Source organism: Bombyx mori, chromosome 24 (genome assembly GCF_030269925.1).
Source record: "Bombyx mori chromosome 24, ASM3026992v2".
In the NCBI taxonomy this organism is placed as follows: domain Eukaryota; kingdom Metazoa; phylum Arthropoda; class Insecta; order Lepidoptera; family Bombycidae; genus Bombyx; species Bombyx mori.
The window spans coordinates 10934454-10956661 of NC_085130.1; the positions used below are offsets into that span (position 1 = coordinate 10934454).

The 22208-nt window shown below is 41.8% G+C and overlaps 2 protein-coding genes across 4 annotated transcripts in view; both read right to left on the reverse strand.

The window, feature by feature from the left end:
• The window catches only part of LOC134201268 (uncharacterized), a 395935-nt gene that overhangs the window by 111669 nt on the left and 262058 nt on the right, over window positions 1–22208 (reverse strand). The gene's annotated exons all lie outside the window — the stretch shown is intronic.
• LOC101740283 (serine/threonine-protein kinase 10) overlaps window positions 1–22208 on the reverse strand; it is a 64860-nt gene that overhangs the window by 29686 nt on the left and 12966 nt on the right. For all 3 annotated transcript variants that reach the window (XM_038020092.2, XM_004927286.5, XM_038020091.2), the window contains 15 exons: window positions 17653–17756; window positions 16321–16446; window positions 15364–15537; window positions 14320–14518; window positions 13043–13173; window positions 12520–12699; window positions 11656–11799; window positions 8536–8617; window positions 7299–7471; window positions 6380–6529; window positions 5390–6283; window positions 3481–3606; window positions 2386–2533; window positions 1308–1405; window positions 894–1015 (listed from right to left, as the gene is read on the reverse strand). In XM_038020092.2, the coding sequence (XP_037876020.1) occupies window positions 894–1015; window positions 1308–1405; window positions 2386–2533; window positions 3481–3606; window positions 5390–6283; window positions 6380–6529; window positions 7299–7471; window positions 8536–8617; window positions 11656–11799; window positions 12520–12699; window positions 13043–13173; window positions 14320–14518; window positions 15364–15537; window positions 16321–16446; window positions 17653–17679 (2774 nt within the window). In that variant the 5' untranslated portion in view covers window positions 17680–17756. The remainder of the gene's footprint in view (window positions 1–893; window positions 1016–1307; window positions 1406–2385; window positions 2534–3480; window positions 3607–5389; window positions 6284–6379; window positions 6530–7298; window positions 7472–8535; window positions 8618–11655; window positions 11800–12519; window positions 12700–13042; window positions 13174–14319; window positions 14519–15363; window positions 15538–16320; window positions 16447–17652; window positions 17757–22208) is intronic.

Consider the following 22208-nt stretch of genomic DNA (forward strand, 5'->3'; position numbering starts at 1 on the left):
ACGTAAATACGGCCACCCACCTTGAGATATAAGTTCTAAGGTCTCACGTGTAGTGTCAACGGCTGCCCCGCCCTTCAAACCGAAACGCATTACTGCTTCACGGCAGAAATAGGCGGGGCGGTGGTACCTACCCGTATTATAATTTTGCGAGTTTGATTCTTATTACACGATGTTGCTATTCCTTCACTGTGAAAATGAATCGTGAACATTTGTTAAGTACGTGTATTTCATTAGAAAAATTGGAAAAATTGGGGTTCGAACATCGATTCATCGCTCGACACAAATGCACCTGGTGTCTTATCCTTTAGGCCACGACGACTTCAAATACCGATCTTACCGGTCAACCAGCATCGCTCGCCACTCTACAAACCCTGAAGCCGTCCAGCATTGCCAATTCGGTTCCCTCTGTATTTTGTACCGTATGTTCCATGGGGAGTGCTCTGAGGAATTGTTCGAGATGATACCGGCATCTCGTTTTTACCATCGCACCGCCCGCCACCGGAGTAGAGTTCATCCATACTACCTGGAGCCACTGCGGTCATCCACAGTGCGCTTCCAGAGATCTTTTTTGCCACGTACCATCCGGCTATGGAATGAGCTCCCCTCCACGGTGTTTCCCGAGCGCTATGACATGTCCTTCTCCAAACGAGGCTTGTGGAGAGTATTAAGCGGTAGGCAGCGGCTTGGCTCTGCCCCTGGCATTGCTGAAGTCCATGGGCGACGGTAACCACTCACCATCAGGTGGGCTGTATGCTCGTCTGCCTACAAAGGCAATAAAAAAAAAAAAAAATTCGCGGTCTCGACTCCCAACATTATTTATTATGCAATTTTTCAAATCACATTCCATCGACCTTAAGGATATTGTGTGTTTCACTGTTCAAAGCTTCCGTTACCTCTCAAAGCTGTCCGGGCTGAGTCTGGTCGAGCCGGAGCTGAGTTCTATGTGGGTCGCGGCCGAGTCTCGAACCCGGACCTCCTCGTTCCCGACCGTCACCACGGAGACGTGCGACGTGTCCTGTTCACAGACGTACATTAAGTACATATATGCTACTCTAATGCTAAGGATACGGTCAATGACAGTGACATTATTTGTTGTAATACCTATAATCAAACTGCGCAAAAGTCGGTATTCCGACGCTCCGCACTATATGCGACTTAATAGAGAGTCGATTTATCGACGGTTCGGACTCAAAAGGTTAAAATTGAAAAACCTATTACATACCAAATGAATTTAAATCTGAGAGCTATCAGTGGTTATGGTCGAAATGCGATCATTAGGCTAACACTGGTAATAAACAAATACTCACGAGTGGTAATATGTGAGTGGAATCGTCAAAGACGCCGGAGTCTCCGTGAGCACTCAGCACCACGACCTCGCTGCTGTCCAGGCGACGTGCGACGCGATCTGTTCAATAAACATTATTCTATTAATTTTAATTATTTTTGTTAATATCGATTAGGGAATGTTTCAGTGTTGGTTCTGCCATAGTTTTTATCGGCAACATACTGTTCTTTTCTTTCTCTCACCCCACTATGAGGGGTCGGTGTAGCATGTCCTCTTTCTCCATTCATGTCTATGATACATCATCTCTGCACTCACATCCTTCCCTTGCACGTCCTCTTTTTCACAGCCCACCCAAGTCTCTTTAAGACGTCCCCTCCTCAAAAGGGACACACTGTTATCCGTGTAATTAAATTTGGAGTTTTAACACATTGACTGTGGGAGTATTTGAGGGATTTTCAGCTATCGTGTGAGGTCTTTCCGAGGCAAGATCGAACTTGTTTACGATATGAGACCTGATAGGCCTCGCAAAATACCGTTTTCGAATAAACCCATAACTATAGAAATGTGGACTTGTCGCCTTACACACTAAGAGAAAAGTTTTGACTGCAGCATCAGGGAATAGTGCCATGTGGGGCTTTTTAAGTCGCATAACGCAGTTAACGTGCTTAATTACAAACTTTTAATGAACTCGAATAGTGATTAGATTCATTGAAATTTAAATTGCAAAGTAATATTAAATTAGAAAATTAAATAGACAACAAGACAAATGGGCCATGCTCGTCCGGGGACACTGGGCTCATCGCGCAGGGCTGGCGGTGGTGCCACCCACAGTGGGGATCAAAAACATATCAAATGTACTCTATTAACACTAAACAAACCATGATGTTTTGCATTGAAAATGCACTTATCATCTTATTGCTTTTGCACATTTGACTTCATGACTTTCTCTTACTAATTAAACTACAGTTTTTATACCTACTTTTTGTTTTATTTTGTTTATTTAGAGTAATACTTGTCGTATACCATTATCTACCAGCTAATATAGAAATAGATACCAGGATGTATTGGTATGATTAGGGTTAAATTCTAATAAGACATACCGGTGGTGTTATATCCGTTGGAGCAGTCGAGCGAGTCTAGCGACGAGGGTGCGAAGCAGTCGTCGTCTGACGAGGAGCCCGCCCCCACGATGACCACCTCGTCAGCGATGGGGGGCGTCGTGGATATCGTCACCGCGTTAGGAGGCAGCTAGGGAGAACATTTTTGTTTTGTTTTGTTTTGTTGAAATATCTATATATGTATATAAAATGAGTTGCTGTTCGTTAGTCTCGCTAAAACTCGAGAATGGCTGGACCGATTTGGCTAATTTTGGTCTTGAATTATTTATGGAAGTCCAGAGAAGGTTTAAAAGGTGAAAAAATATAAAAAAGCTCGGAATTACATAAAAACAAACAATTTTGTTTTTCCTATGATGTGTCCCTTTGATGTGTCTTTTATTTATCATTTGGGGCACTACAAAGTCTGCCGGGTCAGCTAGTACATTGATAATTAACATTGAGTCGATTTTGACTAAGTCTATATAAAAATGGTTTGAATCCAAAGCACAAGTCATGTCTCCACCATGCGATATGAGTTTGTAGCACACGCGAGCGACGTTGCGGTCGGACAGCCAGTTACTAATAGTATAGAGACAATAAGTTCAATCTCGCTAAAGAAATTTACAAGATAATCATAACCAGTTATGTAAGGGTTTTTATTGCTCTAAGTGCAGCCCGGCTGATGTTAAGTGGTAATCGGAGCGCACGGGCGTCTGCTCGTACAAAGTACAGACAATAAATATTTCACATTGATATTTAGAAAGAGACAGTTGTCAATTTTGTTTTTGTTGTAGAGCATTTTTTTTTATTGCTTAGATGGGTGGAAGTGCACACAGCCCACCTGGTGTTAAGTGGTTACTGGGGTCCATAGACATCTACGACGTAAATACGCCACCCATCTGGAAATATGAGTTCTAAGGTCTCAGTATAGTTACAACGGCTGCCCCGCCCTTGAAACCGAAACGCATTACTGCTTCACGGCAGAAATAGGCAGGGCGGTGGTACCTACCCGTACAGACTCACAAGAGGCGTCTGCTCCTACAGACTCCCGACTCAGACAGAGTACATGAATCGTCAAAAACAATGAGTTATACGTACCGCAGCGGCCGTGGTAAGTACGGGAGGGTGCGTGGTGGTGACGGTGACCAGCCCCGCCGGGCACGCCGCCAGCGAGTTCGGTTCCACCACGACCACCACGCCCGACGCCGACACCGGGGTGGGGGGCTGCGAAAGACAACAATCATAGATTCGATTTAGTTATTCAGTGGCTAACTGTAGGATTGCATTGACACAAATATATATTATAATAAAAATTAAAAATATAACTTTAATGCTGTAATCTATACATATAAATAAAATTACGAGTGTCTGTTTGTAATATTAAAATAACCGCTTTTTACTTCATGCATATTAATATATATATATATATATATATGGTACGTACACCAAAATAAGATTTTGTCTGTATGTTTGTTCCGGCTAATCTCTGGAACGGTTGGACCAATTTTGACGAGACTCACTGATAGGTAGCTAATGATATAAGAAGTAACTTAGGCTACTTTTTTTAGACTAGCTTCGCCCCGCAGCGTCACCTGCGGTACGACAATAACCGCGGGTAACATCGCGAGACTCCGCTATCAATAAAAAAAATTTAATGTTTCCGATGCGAAGCGAGGGCAGGTTGCTAGTCTAAAAATAAGAAAACGATTCTTATAATTTAATATATTCGCTGTTAACACAGATTTTCAGGCCATAAACTTTTTGTTATTGACTGTCCCATCCATGCACTTTTGTAGCTCACTGTACCTGGTCAGTCTTCAGTGAAATGGGATTTTACGCATTCACGATATGAAACTACTGAAAACGTCCAAAACTTGTGATTTATACAAAGCGATGGGTGGACGAGCTGATGGCCCACCTGGTACCAAATGGTCATTAGACATCAAACTCGTAAATGCCGAATTGAAACATGAGTTTTAAAGCCGCTTTCAGACTACGCTATAATATAATAGCATATAGTATATAGCTCATAGCACAACAATATCGGGCACCATACATTGTCATGGACACGTTCACACTATACTGTACTATATATTATAGGCTAAGTATAGGATGCTATATGGCACTATAGTGTAGCGTAGTCTAAAAGCCGCTTAAGACTCCCTTTTCACTACAACTACCCTTCAAACCGGAATGGATTACTGGTCTGCAACAGAAATGGGCGGGGCAGTGGTACATACCCTTGCAAACTTATGAGACGTCCAGTCACCAGCAAAAGTATTCATTTCGTTTAGCTTTTTGAAGTCGTCGTGGCCTAAAGGATAAGACGTCCGGTGCATTCGTGTTGAGCGATGCACCGGTGTCCGCAGGCGGAGTACCAATTTTTCTGATGAATTACGTACTCAACAAATGTTCACGATTGACTTCCACGGTGAAGGAATAACATCGTGTAATAAAAATGAAAACCCGCAAAATTATAATTTGCGTAATTACTGGTGGTAGGACCTCTTGTGAGTCCGCGCGGGTAGGTACCACCACCCCACCTATTTCTGCCGTAAAGCAGTAATGCGTTTCGGTTTGAAGGGCGGGGCAGCCGTTGACACTACACGTGAGACCTTAGAACTTATATCTCAAGGTGGGTGGCCGTATTTACGTTGTAGATGTCTATAGCAGCGGCCGAGGAACTTTTTTAATTATTACCCCAAAATATTTTTGTGTAAGTTGATATTACCCCATGGCGAAGAACAAAAAAAAACGAAATCAGTTCTTTTTAGTATCTTTCATATTATATAACCCCCGTGATAATTTTGAATTATACTTGAGACCTTAGAACTCACATCTCAAGGTGGGTGGCGCATTTACGTTGTAGATGTCTATGGGCTCCAGTAACCACTTAAGACCAGGTGGGCTGTGAGCTCATCCACCCATCTAAGCAATAAAAAAAAAGCCTCCAGGTCCAGTTACCACTATAACATCTCATTTTTTTTATTAGAAAGAAAAACCTCACCGTGACGGGCCTAATCTCGATAGCGTTCTGCGATCTCCTGTCGTCTCTTCTCTTCTCAACCTTCTGACCGTCGACGGAGTTAGACCTGGAGAAATGCCTCTCCAGCCGGCAGACCTCCGCGTTCACCCTGCTGACTTCCACGACGGGTCTGTCCTCCTCCCTCGAGTTGGACCTGGAGGTCTTCTGCTCGAAGTTCCTGGAAAGCCTCTTGACGTCCGCCTTTTCTTGTACGGTATTAGGGGATTTCTCGGAGGTCCTGTCCGCGGTTGAGTTGGTCAGCGAGTATATTTCGCTGATCCGGAGTTCCACGTTGCTCCTCCTCGTCTCCTGGTCCCTGGGCGGGTGGGGCGCGCTCAGGGCGACCTTGGTACTCACATCCTCGGAACTCTGAACTCTTTTCTTACGCACATCCTCCATCTTAGGTTCAACTATACGCGCTTGCTCTAATTTAGTTTCTCCGGTTATCCTCAGCTCTACGGCGCTTCTGTTCATTTCCTTGTTCCTTTTAAGTTCATCCGAACTTCGGTCGGTTTCGTGGTTGCTTCGGCGAAGTTCCTCGCTGCTTCTGTTCACTTCCACCTTACTTCTGCGCAAGTCGTCCGTGTTCGTTTCGATCGCGCTACTCCTGTGAGGTTCTTCAGCAGCCTTGTTAATTTCCACGTTGCTGCTGGACTTCTCCTTACTTCTGTCCACTTCTCCGGCGCGAGACAGCTCCTCGGCGCTGTCGCTGCTGCCAAGTCCTTCTGGGCTGGTCCGTGGAGCGACATCGCGGGGTTCCGATCTGGGCTCAGGCGTGGCCAGTCTCTGCTCCAATTTAGGTGATGCATTGCGCGATGGTTTCTCTGGTGATTTGTTGGTTTTGTTCTCGACTGCTTTCTCGGCGTCTCGGCAAACCTGCCGATGGAAACATTGCTCATCAAGAAACAAACACAACCGGGCAGCAGCCGCGCTTAAACGGCCATGGCGCTCAAATGTTCATTATATATTTACCTGATCAACTATAAGCTTGGCGCTCGGCGGCGGGGGGGCCGGCTGCTTGTTCCGATGCGGGGCGGGTGCGGGGGTGGGGGCGGCGGCGGTGGGCGAGGGGAGCACCGCGGGCGGGGGCATCGGTGCTGGACCCTTTTCTTTCTTCGGAGCCTGCGAACGACAAACTATCAATTGTAACGGACCGATAGTACTGTTTAAGAGTCTTGAGGTGTCCAATTGGAGGGTCAATTTGCAGCCGCACTCTCCAGTGTAGTGGTTAGCGTCTCTCCCATTCACTCTTCAAGCCATTCCGCATGACTTACGAATTATGACGAATTTATTCCTTCATTGTGATTTTATTAAATTAGCGAAATTGGTAACATCCGGCGGAATTCTAACACCGGCGCAGTCGCGTCTTACACTTTAAGCCACGAATGTTTGTTGTTCCAAAAGTTCTTCAGAAACACAACAAAATCTGGACTTTTTGGCGGGAACGCGAGGAGTGAATCTGTGTGATTTGTTTTATTTTATCTATTTAGTGTTTCTTCAGGTTTAAATGTGTAGTAACGGTGGTTTATTAATTGTTTAATATCTGTACAAGTGCACAAGTATGTGGGAAAATGAAACAAAGCCGCTGGACGTAACTACTCGGGATCCTCCAAAAAGTCCACTGAAAAAATCTCAGTTAATGACTACTATTTCACTGAGATTATATATTTCATCCCATATCATCTCATCTCATTTCATTTTATTTCATCCCAGTTGATTAACGTCCCAAATTAAACATCTTCATTTCATTTCACTCCATATTATCATTTTTCATAAAATTATGATCATAAATTAAAATAAGACATGACTTAAAGGTCTTAGTTACCAGGTCATAGAATCCCTTAAAAAAGAAAACTACAATATTTGAGAGAGACATATAAACGTAACGGACCGGTGGTTTCCTGTCAGCGGAGGTTTGCTCGTCGTCGTGCGGACGCTTGCTGGCGGCGGCGGGAGCGGGAGCGGCGGCGGGAGCGGGAGCGACGGCGGGCGCGGGCGCGGGAGCGGCAGCGGGCGATGAAGCGGGAGCGGGTGTGACCGCTGCCGTTTGTTCGGTGTCCGACACTGGAAATACGATAATGATTTGAAAATAACGAGCTACAGAGACAGAACATTGAATTACAAATGAAGACATGAGCGGATGAAGGGGATATGATACAATTTGTTAATTTTGAGAAAACGGACAACAAACTTTTGTTACTTGTACTTTTTCTTCACAGATAACTTATGGTCACGTGCAATTTCTAAAAATAGCATTTAAACCCGGCTTTTTAAGGTCTAATATGGTTTATAAACACATAACACCTTCATTCAATGTAAAAACTCAATAATCTTAAAAATGGTACTTAACCGCTTCATCCACTCATGTCTTCAAATATTCTTATGTGTCTATTTTAAGCCATATGAAAAACTGCTTTTCTGGTGTGACATATGACATCTGGTGTGACTTATCGTGTAAATGCTTTAACAAGCTCAGGGCTCATCAGATGCTAAGCCGCCACTGAAGCCCATGGGCCTCACTGGGTCAGACAAGAGGTCTTCAAGCCAGAACGTACAGGTTCTACGTGACAAGACTTTTTTATTGTCCTTGTAGTCAAACGAGCATACGGTCAACCTGATTGTGAGTGGTTACGATCGCCCATGGACGTCAGCAGTGCCAGGGCTAAATCACCACCTACCGTTAACTACAAACAGTACGTAGGGCGGTGGTGCTAACACCAATAATTATGGGTTACCATGATTACGCAAGCGCTGTGGCGCCATCTTACGGCAATCGAGAACAACTCGAGTCGTCTTCCGACATATTTCTTTCGTATCTTACGACCGACATTATGGCAGATTTACACAGGGTCAGTAGCTGTCGCCAGTGCTGGCGCCGAAAACTGACTCGATACGATTTACACGCAGTCAGTTGCGCTGGCGTGTACCGACTTGAAATCAATTAACACGATGGCAGTACTGTACGGACTTGAAACAATTTACACTATGGCAGTGCCAAGCCAGCACTGACTCGGCAGTGTACTGACGTTAGTTACTGATTAAATGTAAATCTGCCTTTACTATTTAACTCCGCGCAGTCAAAGAGAGAGAGAGAGAGAGAGATAGACGGGTATATATGTGCGACTCACTCTTCGCGTCCGGCGTCTCGCTCGACCTCACAGAAGTCGAGTCATCTTCCATTTCCATCGGCATGTGAGAATTGCGAGGCTCCTGTAACATTGTTAACGGTTTTTTTTAATTATTTTTTATTGCATAAATGTGTGGACGAGCTCACAGCCCACACTGATGTTAAGTGGTTACCGGAGACATCTACAGCGTAACTGCCACCACCAATCATGAGATATGAGTTCTAAGTTCTCAGCATAGTTACATATTATTAGTAAGATCAAACAAACATCATCACCAATACGAACAGAAAGTATTTGTTTAACACCGGCGTGCTTAGTGCGAGTTTTTTAACGTTCTCGATAGCGTCAAAGTTAACTAACTGAAATTTGTATGAAGTCGAAACATTTTCCAACGTTTGTCGCTAGGGGCGCTGTTTCGACCCCATACAAATACGAGTTAACTTTTACGCTATCGAGAACGTTAAAAAACTTGCACTAAGCACACTAAGGTGTGGATCGAAGGCTAAGGTTGTCGGAGAAGTCCAGAGTTTAAGTGGTCACGGATGACAGAGTTTCGACCCGGATATTGTGCTAAGACCTCAATATACTCTTACCTATTTCAGTGCACAAAAAAAGTAAATTTACATAGCGTTTTGTTTCTTGATTTGACAGTAGTTATAATAATGTTTAAATGTCGACGAACCATACCCAAAACGACCGTCAGCGACCACTTAAACTATGGAGCATTATAAATATCTGATATACTTTATATGTACACATATATCGAAGGGTGAAAAGCTATTTTTATTAAGCGACATTTCGCTTATTACGCGTCATTTATCTTTGTAATTAAAGGTGCGTTTTTTTTTTTTATAAGTATCAACAGTTCGATGTTTCTAATTGAACTTCAATTAAGTTTACTTCATTTCAATAGCCGAAGTTTTTTTGTTATGATATTTTTGTTCCAAGTTTTAAGCTTTAAACAGCTAAACCCCCGTAAAGTTTCAAAAATGTCTCTTAAACCAAATATCTTGTCACCTGTCGATATATAGACACGTCTATGGGTACCTTCGAAGGCGGCCGGTGCCCTGGCGGCTGACAATCCGATTCGCATGCAATGTTAGATAAAACAAAAACAAAAGATTAACGCGATATAGAATACTCTTAGGTTGAACATCAAGCCAAATAAGGGTTAAGTCTTATTAATACGCTTTTATTAGCTTCAGACGTATGTATGTTAGTTAGTATGTAACGGAATCTTTGAACATGATTTTGACCCCCTTCAAAACGTCGGAATAACTCGAAATTTGGTATGCTTATTAAGGACCGATGACAATACAAATGGTTCTATGGATTCAAATCAAATCAATTAAGGTATTGTCCTTAAAGTATTAAAATCGAAAAACTAACAAAAAAAAAAACAATTCGTCAATTACTTTTTTGGCGTATACCAAAAACAAAAGAAACAACAATTTTGTATTAATTAAGCCGCTTTAGTTCTATAGGTGCGATATATTGTATGGACAGATGGACCAGCTCGTCTGTTGATAAGCGGCTACAGAGGCCCGTGGACCGCGTCACACTGCTCCGCGCCAGCAATAGGGAGGTCACCATTAAATTTCAATTGCAAATTTAAATATTATTGTTATTGACATGAGTAGCTAAATGTCTTACTCTAAAAGCCAGATCGCTGATATAGATTGTATAAAAAAAAACCAATTAATCAGTGTGTTCATTCATGATATACCCTCAAAATACTAAAAAGTAGCTGTGAGCACCGGTGAGCACTCGTGACCAACTGTGAGCGCTCGTGATCCTTGCTTTTAAAAGCAATATATAAGGTATACTAAAAACCAAATGTGAGCACTCGTGAGCACTCGTGACCCTTACTTATTAGTCTCACAGGCTTCAGCTTAACATCGACATCATTATTATTAAATACTAACCAATTCTCTGATACTGCTCCTTGCTGATCTTAGACTTGTTCCTTTTCAACTTCAACTTAAGCCGAAACCGTAAGCCATATTAGTCAGCGTGCGCACAAGCGTTATGTGTAAGTTAGTTTTCAGTTACATCCAGATATTGTAATTTCAAATAAAACAAAAACCTTTCAGCAGCCGGGATTCGAACCCGCACCCTGAGCCAATAGTCAGCATCGCTAATCCGAAAACGTATTGTAACCGGCTAGATTTACAATATCTGAATTTATCTAAATTCCGTATTTCTTAACATTAGAATGTACCTACATAGAAATTTCAATTTGTAACAATACTTATATACGGGTTTTAAATTAATAAATTATCATTAAACAAAAAAAAAAACTCGCACACACACACACAAAAATACTGGCCAAGTTTAGCATATCTCTGAGGTCCAATTATACCACCATCAATTAATTAATGCAGATAGGGATGTTACAAAAACATTTCCTATATTAAATAATACGCGAAGCAAAAACTTTGTACCCTTTTTTACAAAAATTGCGCGGACGGAGGAGTATGAAATTTCAGGCACTTATAGACATTATAGAGGAGTGCAGAAGGCTAATTTTTTTTTAAATTATGCTTTAAAAACATTATTCAATATAAAAAAATATTACAGACACTACCGCGTATTTGACACAACACATATAAATATACTTTTTGTTTATTGTCAAACTTTTGTTATTGTTTAAAGTCTGTGGTCAAATTGAGAATAGATAGAGAATTTTTGTCTATAGTGTAGTAGTAGCCTTGGCGAAATCTGCGATCATAGGAGTATTATAAATAGTCTGACAATAGAATCATAATATGTTCAAAATTATTATTTCAATTAATTATATTCAAATTTCGACTACTGGGCGACCACTAATAATCATAATTAACTCAACACTATGACAAAACTTGTTTCTCAGTTTGCCAGCCAATTATAAAGCATTTTATAATTTTCACTACATCCAACGCGCGATGTATGACTAACAAAACAATTTTATTGTGGAACGTTGATTTGCATTACGGGTAAAATTTTAAAACCAATTGATAAACTCCAATTTTAACTACTCTTGTGCCAATCACCGAACACTCTTCAGATAAAAAACCCATCAGAAGCAATTCACCAACTGAGCTCCCGGTTCTCAGAGGTCCAGTGCACAAAGAGCCTCACCTCGCTATCATCATCCAGCACCTCCTCCTCCACGACTTCGGCCCTGTACTCAAGCAGGAGGTCGCGGAGGGGCTTGGAGTCCAGGTTCCCTCCGACGAAGTCGTGCTTCAATAGTTCGACGGATGTCGGCCTTTTTTCTGGGTCCTGAAAATCGACAAAAATCACAACTGTCAAATTAGACGCTGTCATTGTCTATGTCGGACTGCGAGGATAAGATGTCCAGTGCAGTATCTAGCGATGCACCGGTATTCGAATCCCGCAGGCGGGTACCAATTTTTGTAATGAAATACGTACTCGACAAATGTTCACGATTGACTTCCATGGTGAATAAGGAATAACATCGTGTAATAAAAATCAAACCCGCAAAATTATAATTTGCGTAATTACTGATAGTAGGGCCTGTTGTGCCTATTTCTGCCTTGAAGCAGTAATGCGCTTCGGTTTGAAGGGTGGAGTAGCCGTTGTAACTATACTGAGACTTTACAACTCATATCTTAAAGTGGGTGGCTGCGTTAACGTTGTAGATGTCTATGGGCTCCAGTAACCACTTAACACCAGGTGGGCTGTGAGCTCGTCCACCTTTATAAGCAATCAAAAAAAACATTAAGACCTACGAAAAAATGGATGGATAGCGTGAAAGACGATACGTGTAAGAGGGGAGTGAGCGAAGAAATGGTATATGATAGAAGAGTATGGAAGGAGACAACATGTTGCGGCGGCCCCAGGTGACTGGAAGAAGGGCAAGAGAATGATGATGGACCATTAAGGCACTATTGAGACTTCGACATCCATGTAGCACTATTCACAAGGTCTAAGTCTATCACACTAACCTCAGATATAAAGCCGGCATGATATTGTACTCACCTTGACCAGAGCTTTCGAGATGAAATCGTTGAAGGATTTGCTCCAGCGAGACGGCTGGTCCAAGGTCGGGGGGTCAGACTTCTGTATCTTGAGCAGGACCCTCATCGGGGTCATCTCGTGGTTTGGGGGCTCCATTTGGGCGAACTCGATCAAAGTTATACCCAATGACCAAATGTCGACCTGTCCGGGGAGAAATTGGAATTTTATCACATTCACTGCCACGTGGGTCACCGGCGCCCTACGCGGCGCACTGAAGTAATTGTGTCTATTTCTGTTACTAAGCGCCTGGATTACCTAACTTCGACTTCTTTTCTTCTTTTATGTTAGAATGAAAGAAGACGACATAATTAATTCAAAATGTGCCGCGTAGGGTACCGGTGACCTACATGGTAGTCAACGTGTTAAAATAAAACACTGAATTGTTTTTATAGTTACGCTGTCATTGAATAGTGAATCAGCAACTCCACAGGGGCATTGCCTACCGATAATCTACTGAACCAATGAAAAAACTTGGATATATCACCTTGAAGTCATAAGGGTTATCACGGAAGGTCTCGCAAAGCACCACCTCGGGGGCCATCCAGTACGGAGTGCCAATGAACGTGTCGTGCTTTTGGAGGGTTGACTTGTTCTTCGCTGACACACCGAAGTCAGCTGTATGAAAAGAAATAAATGAGTAATTTTTTTTATCTATACTAATATATAAATCTACAGTGATTTTTACAGATGTTTCGTTATAACTACTGAACCATGCATCCGATTGACTTGAAACTTGGTATCCATGTAGAAAATACACGTAATATAAATAATATAAATAAATGGATAGACTAATATTTATATGAGTGTTGGAATCCCTACACCAGTTGCGGGGGCCTTAATGATGAGAATCTTTGTGGGGGTGAGAAATAATAATGTTAATTTTCAATGGCCAGCGAAGCGGACGGGTACAGCTAGTTTTTATATAAAATCAAATCTGTACTTATAGACATTTTCAAAGTAGATTTATTCGAAACAACTTTATAATTGTATATGGAATATATTTTTAAGTATGCAACACTCTAGAGCAGTGGTGACATTGTCTTCACGACTGGATGAACCAATCTAGAATAGCAACAGCCCAATGCTTCCCCTAGATGTCTACATGGCGACTAAAGGACCCACTGGAGAATGTGCTCGAGAATGGGGAGTTCTTGAGAGTTATGACAGCCATTCTACAATACGATTGAGCCTTAGAGATGTCTCAAGGGTCTATGAGAAGTCGTCGTGGCCTGCGAGATAAGACACTAAGTGCATTCGTATCTAGCGACGCGACTTACCAATTTTTGTAATGAAATACGTACTTAACAAATCTTCACGAATGGCTTCCAGAATGAACGAATAGTTATACGAATAGTTTCGTAATAATTAATATCTAACGTAGACGTAGAGCGTCTTGTAGCACTACCTTTTTTCCGTGGGGGAGGGGGAACTCCCACGAGGTATTCGTGCCTCGGGGGCGTGCGTGGGAATGAAGACTGGACGATTCGCAGATGTTAGTAATAGACCGCGGGTCCAAGGATGATATATAGGGTCGCAAGGTACCACTACCCTAGCTATTTCGGCCGTGAAGCAGTAGTGGGTTTTGGTTTGAAAGTTGAGGCAGCCGCCGTACTGAGACTTAGAACATATGTCTCAATGTGGGTGGCGGCATGTTGAGGTCTATGAGCTCCGATAATCACGTACCAACTGGTCTGTAAGTCATTCGTTCAGATACTACGTAAGCCGGCCACAAAATTGTAATCGGTGCGAAAAAAATCTCACCCAGTTTAACTCCGCCCGCCATAGTCGCCAGAACGTTGCCCGCCTTCAGATCCCTGTGTATGACCCTCCGTGAGTGCAGAAACTGCAAGCCCTTGCACATTTCCCGGCAGACGTACGCTATCTGGGCTTCGTTCAGTCCCTTCTCCAGTTCCGCCATCACCGAATCCAGGGCTCCGCCGTCGCAGTACTCCAGCAGCATCTGTCGAGGGATCCAGGTTAGTGACGTAGCGATCTTAGCTCGCGCCCAGAGCACAATACCTTTTTAGCGTTTGATTTAGTGTTCCTTTATTTTTCATTTTTAATTACGAATTACCATCTATTATGGGGCTAAATTTAAAATATGTTTTCCAGAAGTCGATTATAATAAAAATTAAAATTATCCAGCAACTTTTTGTTTTGCGGGCCATTTGGCGTCCCTTTGTGAGCAGCACTCGGGGCATGATGCCCTATTCCATATCTGCTGTAAGCAGCTGAATCTGCATTCAACTCCCACAGACACAGCATAATAAACCTTGAAAACCATATTGAACACTCATCCTATATATAATGTGAATCTCAATTAACGTACATATTACCCAACAAAAGAAATTATAATAACCTCACGAAATAGATAATTATGGTAAGATTTCCTAATAAATACGTTTTATTCCAGGGACAGTGATTATTTGTAATTAATAAAAGTAAATTATTTTTTTTTATATTTCTATCATGTTGCGTTTTTCCTCATACCTACATTCATCAGATAATTTATCGATAAAAATATCGGCTTTATCAAGCACTAGCGTGTATGAAAATTTTTATGGCCTTTTTGCGTGTATGAGTGTCTATGCCTACGGAAGATTAGTGCCAGTTTGCGATCGAATATCTGTCCTAAAATTTATGTATAGGCGATTATGTTGTGTCCGAAATATTTGTAATCATAGTACATATTGCGTATGTGTAGAAATTAAAGTAGTGGGAGTCGAGCGGCGACACTGGTCCTAATAGAAAAATTGGAGCGAAGGCCTTTCCAACCTTAACTATCTATTCCGTGAATAAACCCACCCATAGCTTGTTATCGATGAAGTAAGCCTCGTGCAACTCAACGACGTTGGGGTGCCGACACTCGGACAGTATGTCTATCTCCACCGTGAAGTCGGCCAGGTCGTCTTCGTTGTCCAGGACGCACATCTTGGCCGCGGCCAGCTGACCGGTGGTCTTGTGCTGGGCCTTGTACACCTGGAACGTTACACGGCGAAAGCGATTAGATCAAGAGACGAGAGACGGTACGATTCCTTGAAGTCGTCGTGGCCTAAAGAATAAGACGTCCGGTGCATTCGTATGTAGCGATGCAACGGTGTTCGAATCTCAGGCGGGTACCAATTTTTCTAATGAAATACGTACTTAACAAATGTTCACTTTTGAATTCCACGATGAAGAAATAACATCGTGTAATAAAAATCAAACCCGCAAAATTATAATTTGCGTAATTACTGGTGCTAGGATCTCTTGTGAGTCCGCGCGGGTAGGTACCACCGCCCTGCCTATTTCTGCCGTGAAGCAGTAATTCGTTTCGGTTTGAAGGGTGGGGCAGCCGTTGTAACTATACCGAGACCTTAGAATTGATACGTGCGTTATAGATGTCTTATTGGCTCCGATAACCACTTAACACCAGGTGGGCTGTCAGCTCGTCCAGCCATCTATGCAATAAGTATAAAAATTATGCATGCATGTTTGTGTGTGTGTGCGGGCACGCGCGTGTGGATGCATATGTGGATGCGTGTGTGCGTATGTGTGTACATTTCAATCGATAGGTACACAGCGTGTAAATTGTTTCCTAATGATTCTTGTCCGCCTGATAATTGTCTGGAAGAGATCGCTCTTAGCAATAAGACCGCCCAATGTACTTTTTTGTACTTATGTAATGTTTCGCATTTATTATTTATTTGGTGTACAATAAAGCATGCGCTCTCTTTCTCTCTCTCTCTTCTATGCCTAGACAGATGGCGTGTGAACACGTACCTTGCCGAAAGCGCCGTCACCAAGCTCGCCGACCATGTCCCAGATCTCGGTCGGGTCGCTGTTGTCGCGGATGTTGTTGAAGACCTTCTTCTTTTTCGCGTCATTTCCACCGCCGAGGTGCAGCACCTGGATTATACGAGACCAGGTTTTATGTTTTTTTTTTTTTTTTGCAATAGGTGGACTAGCTCACAGCCCACCTGGTGTTAAGTGGTTACTGGAGCCCATAGACATCTTCAACGTAAATGCGCCACATACCTTGAGATATAAGTTCTAAGATCTCAAGTATAGTTAGAACGGCTGTCCTACCCTTCAGACGGAAACGCATTACTGCTTCACGGCAGGTCTCACAAGAGGTCCTACCACCAGTGTTAGCGAGCGCGTCTTTCAGTCAGGACCGTAAGACCTCTTCAAAAACTGTTCATGTCCACCAACTGTTAAGCACTGGACCTTAAGACTCTTGTCTCAAGATAGGTGGCGGCATTTACATTGTTTGTTGTCTACGGGCCCTGGTAACCACTTAATACCAGGTGGGCCGTGAACTCGTCCACCCATTTAACCAATAAAAAAGAGGCCACCAAACCGTGGTGTATTTCCCTTTTTCTACCCTACCCTATTAGCTGATAGGGCTATTCCTGCTACGCTCCAGCTAGAATTTCGATTAATCAAAGAACCCTGGCCACACGAAACGCCCAAGATTTCCTGCTACAGAACAAAGTTCCAGTTCGAAAGGCTGGGATTGCCGTTCCACTAGGTATTTCGTATCACTCTTGTCAGAGCGGTCGTGGTCGTCATCCAGCATCATTGCCGTGGGCACATGTAATGCGCCTCACGTGCAATCGCCACTCGTCCTGGTTTGTGGTGAGCCTGGTACACTCATGCAAACAGCCGCCAACTGCCGACTTGATCTGGTCGGTCCATCACATGGGCACCCTTCCACGCGGTCTGGTGCCTTCTACTTTGCCCTGAACGACAAGGCGTTCTATGGAGTCACTAAAGACTGATAATTAGTCATATACCAATGTGGGCGACAACATCCATACTGCGACATCTAAGGGCCCCCGGCAACTGCATACCACCAGTCGTCAACTAAAAAAAATAGCCAACGACAATCTTATCTTCCCTTCGTTACAAAATTATCTCTTGTAGACAGACGAGCACACGGCCCACCTGATGGTGAGTGGTTACCGTCGTCCATGGACCTCAGCGATGCTAGGGGCAAAGCCAAGCCGCTGCCAAAACATCACATACGACATCATCGTCATCATTACATACACATCAACGAACAGTTCATAGCGTGGCGCCTTCTACGTCGCTTATTCAAAGTAAACTCACCTTTTTGAGATTATTTAAAAACGACATGATTATGCGTTGGGCGCGTCCAACGACGCACCAATCTCTCAGCCGCCTTTAGGCATTGTATCTTTTTCTTTTCATATCTGTAATGAACAAAAAGAAAATCATTAAACAACATTGTTTATCGAGCGCTATAACCGTGTACTTCTTCAAGCAAATTTTGCCGTAGAGTGGTCCGCCCTTGGCATTGCTCAGGTTAAATAAGCGACGGTGACTACTTCCCATCAGATGGGCAGTATGCTCGTATGCCAACAAAAACAACAAGGAAATAAGGACTGTAAAAGTGACATGTGATGACAAATTAAGATAATAGTGCTATTATTGATATTTATATTTATACATATTGAGAAATGAAAGGCTATTCGGTTTAAGCGACATTAATTTTCCAACGTTAACAGAGCGCCATTTAAAGATTAAAATTAAAAAAATAAAACCAAAAAACTTTTTTAGCTATTTGGAATGCAGTAAACATAATGTAATGTAATGAAAAAGTCCCATTGCACTTTTAGCATTTGTGTTAATTTAATACAAATGGTTCTCTCTCTCTCTCTCTCTCGTTCTCCCTCTTCCACCCTGTCTCTCTACTCTGCTCTGCTCTACTCTGTTTATCTCCTTATATCCCATAAACTCCTCTCCTGTTCAACCCTTTCGCTCATTCCTGAACGTCATAATTAAGTCGACCGATCCATCAAATTCCAAATATACCAGCTGATACGAACATGCGATATTACACATTAATTATTACACTTCATGTACCTATTCATGTACATTGGCTGACTTATTGCTTAAGGCCTTCTCAACAGGTCAGCCGAGGGTGACGTAATGAAATTCAGGGTACGTGCATTTGATAAATAACTCGAACGCAAGTGCACGTGCAAACGCATATTCCAGTATTACAAAAAACACATTCACAATGATACTGGTGGTAGGACGTCTTGTGAGTCCGCACGGGTAGGTACCACCGCACTGGACGCAATGCGTTTCGGTTTGAAGGGCAGGGCAACCGTTGTAACTATACTGAGTTACTGGTGAACGAAAAATACATACAATCTGTAGATCGAGAGGTATAGCGCTATGACCTGTCCTACTTCAAACGAGGCTTGTGGAGAGTACGTAACGGTAGGCAGCGACTTGTCTCTGCCCCTGACATTTCTGACGTCCATGAGCGACAGTAGCCACTCATCATCAGGTGGGCCGTATGCTCGTCTTCCCGCAAAGTCAATAAAAAAAAAACCAATCCACTAGGACAAAAGCCACTAAATCTGGGTAAAATCCTTCCAAAAAGCGAACCTTATAGAAAGTTCTAGTCTATAAAACCCCTTAATCTCAACCCAATGAATTGGGCATATTTTTTTTATTTATTGCCCTTGTAGGAAGACGTGCATACGGCCCACCTGATCGTATGTGGTTACAAGCAATGCCAGGGACACAGCCAAACCGCTGCCCACCGCTAATCTTATTACATTTAAATACAACACACACTTATAAATAAATAATAGTTTAAAAAAAAACTAAAAAACACGCTTTATATAAAATTCAACCAAAAAATAGAAAATAAATTTAATTAATTTTAATTTAAATAAATTAATAAATTTAAATTGAAAACAATGTAAAAACAATACATTTTATTGTAAAAAAAAGCGTGGGGTGCTTTTTAAGATATTATTGAAACTGGAGGTCCCGCAGTAGTCGAAATTAGACTATAATTAATTGGAATTGTAACTTTCTACACTATTATGATTGTATTTTATACTTCTATAATCACAAATTTCGCCAAGACTATACTATAAAAAATATTAACAAAGACAAAGAATATTTAATCTCAATTTGACAGCAGACGTCAAGAACAAAAGTTTGACAATAAATAGTATGCATGCGTGTGTGCGTCAAATACATGGTATGTAGTGTGTGTAATGTTTTCTTTATTGATTTAAAGTATCTTTTATGCATTATTTTAAAAAATATTAGCATTGTGCACTCCTTCTCTATATTCTCTATAAGTGTGAGAAGTTTCATACTCTTCCGTCCACGCAATTTTGGTAAAAAGGGGTACAAAGTTTTTGCTTTACGTATTAATATAAAGATAATAATTCTTCTACTCACATCTGTCAGAAAAATATTTATAACTAACTAGCGGACCCGGCGAGCTTTGTTCCGCCACACGGTTTGTTTCAAACACATCAACTTCAAAATTTTACCATAGGACGTTTAGCTGTCAGTTGCGTTTTGTTATTCCATATCAGTTTTGTTATAACACGTTTTATGTCACGTACCACGGGAATGTGATAAAAAGTATCCTATGTCCTTCTCCTGGCTCTAAGCTACCTCCTCACCAATTTTCAGCCAAATCAGTTCAGCCGTTCTTGAGTTATAAATGGCGTAACTAACACGACTTTCTTTTATATATATAGATAACACCACGCACCCCACGCTTTTATAAAGCGTGTTTTGTTAGTTTTTTATACTTAAACTATTATTTATTTTTCATTTTTTTCAATTTCAATTTTTTCAATATTTTGTTTTCAAATTTTTTTTAAATATTGATCGTCATCGGCCCTCAATAAATCTACACAGTTTGAATGAAGTCTGGCCGTTTAAAGTGGGTCAAAATCGCGTCTAAAGGAGTCAGTTACAAAGACAGTCAAGTCGTCGTGGCCTAAAGGATAAGACGTCCGGTGCATTCGTATCGAGCGATGCACTGGTGTTCGAATCTCGCTGGCGGGTACCAATTTTTCTAATGAAATACGTACTCAACAAATGTTCACGATTGACTTCCACGGTGAAGGAATAACATCGTGCAATAAAAATCAAACCCGCAAAATTATCATTTGCGTAATTACTGGTGGTAGGACCTCTTGTGAGTCCGCACGGGTAGGTACCACCGCCCCGCTTATTTCTGCCGTGAAGCAGTAATGCGTTTCGGTTTGAAGGGTGGGGCAGCCGTTGTGACTATACTGAGTCCTTAGAACTATATCTCAAGGTGTGTGGCGCATTTACGTTGTAGATGTCTATGGGCTCCAGTAACCACTTAACACCAGGTGGGCTGTGAGCTCGTCCACACATCTAAGCAATAAAAAAAAAAAAAACATACATACAAGTGAAGCTAATATAAAGCGTGTAAAAAAAATACACATTCTTAATAAAATGAAACAAAAAAATGTGGATTTCTGTTCCTCGTGAATATATTATATATATTTTGTATATTTTTATTGTAAACAGTTACAACGAGACACAGAAAGCGAGGCCGCTATCGAAATAGATGAGAAACTAGTTTTTCATAAAATAATTTTATCACGACAATAATAATTTTATTCATGTTTCTTTTCGTATCGATATTTTGTAGTGTTATTCGGCATACGGGTTCAAGGTTATTTTTTTTAATTTAAATGAATTAACATCGATTAAGGATACGGACCGCAACGAGCATAAGTCGAACCAGGCATGGCGAACCTAAGAGATATCTCCCACCTGATGAGCATATGCTCTCATCTGCCTATTTTAAATTTATAATATGACTAGCTGACTCGGCAGTCTTCGTAGTGCCTCAATCGATAAATAAAATACCTAAACTTTTGTATAAAATAAACTTAAGACAAATAAAAGGAATCCGTCCGACGGAGGACACATCAAAGGAAAAATAAAATTGTTTGTTTTTATATAATTCCGACCTTTTTTATATTTTCTCACCTTTTGAACCTTCCCTGGACTTCCACGAATAATTCAAGACTAAAATTAGCCAAATCGGTCCAGCCGTTCTCGAGTTTTAGCGAGACTAACGAACAGCAATTCATTTTTATATATAGAGATATAGATTTATTTTCTAATTTAGCTCTCCCATTGATTCTGCAATTTCTTTGCCAACCTAAGGTAACCAAAAAAGTCCTATTACCAAAAGTTCAATGTTTTCGGAAGCGCTGGGTATCGTCCCGATACCTCTCGCAAGAGACTACTTTAATTTTTCCCTACCTATTTGCTGGTATCCTAAGAGGCTATTTCAGCTACGCCCGGACGGGTTGGTGAGCTCAGAGGGCTCATCCTGGCGAATTTGCTAACACTAGCCCTAGAAAGAGCAGTGCTTCGCTGAATCTACCACCGGATCGGAAACGCGACCCACTGAGAATATCCGGCGAGAAACTCAGTGGGCTGTGTCTATGGGTTAATTCGCTCGTCGAGCCCTTCGTCGCAAGCAACGGGTTCGACGAGGACAATGACCGGGTAGTATGGAAATATCGAGGTTTGAATTTACTTCTACACTGCTTTGTAGGCAAAAACAATACGCGCGAAAATAATGTTTACAAAGTCCTCTGTTATCTATAGCTGAAACTAGGAATAGGCCGGTTTTGCGTCAAAATTTATTTTGTTTCAAAGCAAATTGCAATTTAGAACCACCAATTTTCAAAAATTGCGCATTAGGCCAATTTTACGCTGATGGCCTCAAATAGCCTTATAAGTAACCAGCGAATATGTAGGGAAAAAATACGACCTAGTGCAATAAAGCAATAAGAATTGCTCAAACGAAAATCGTACGATAATTA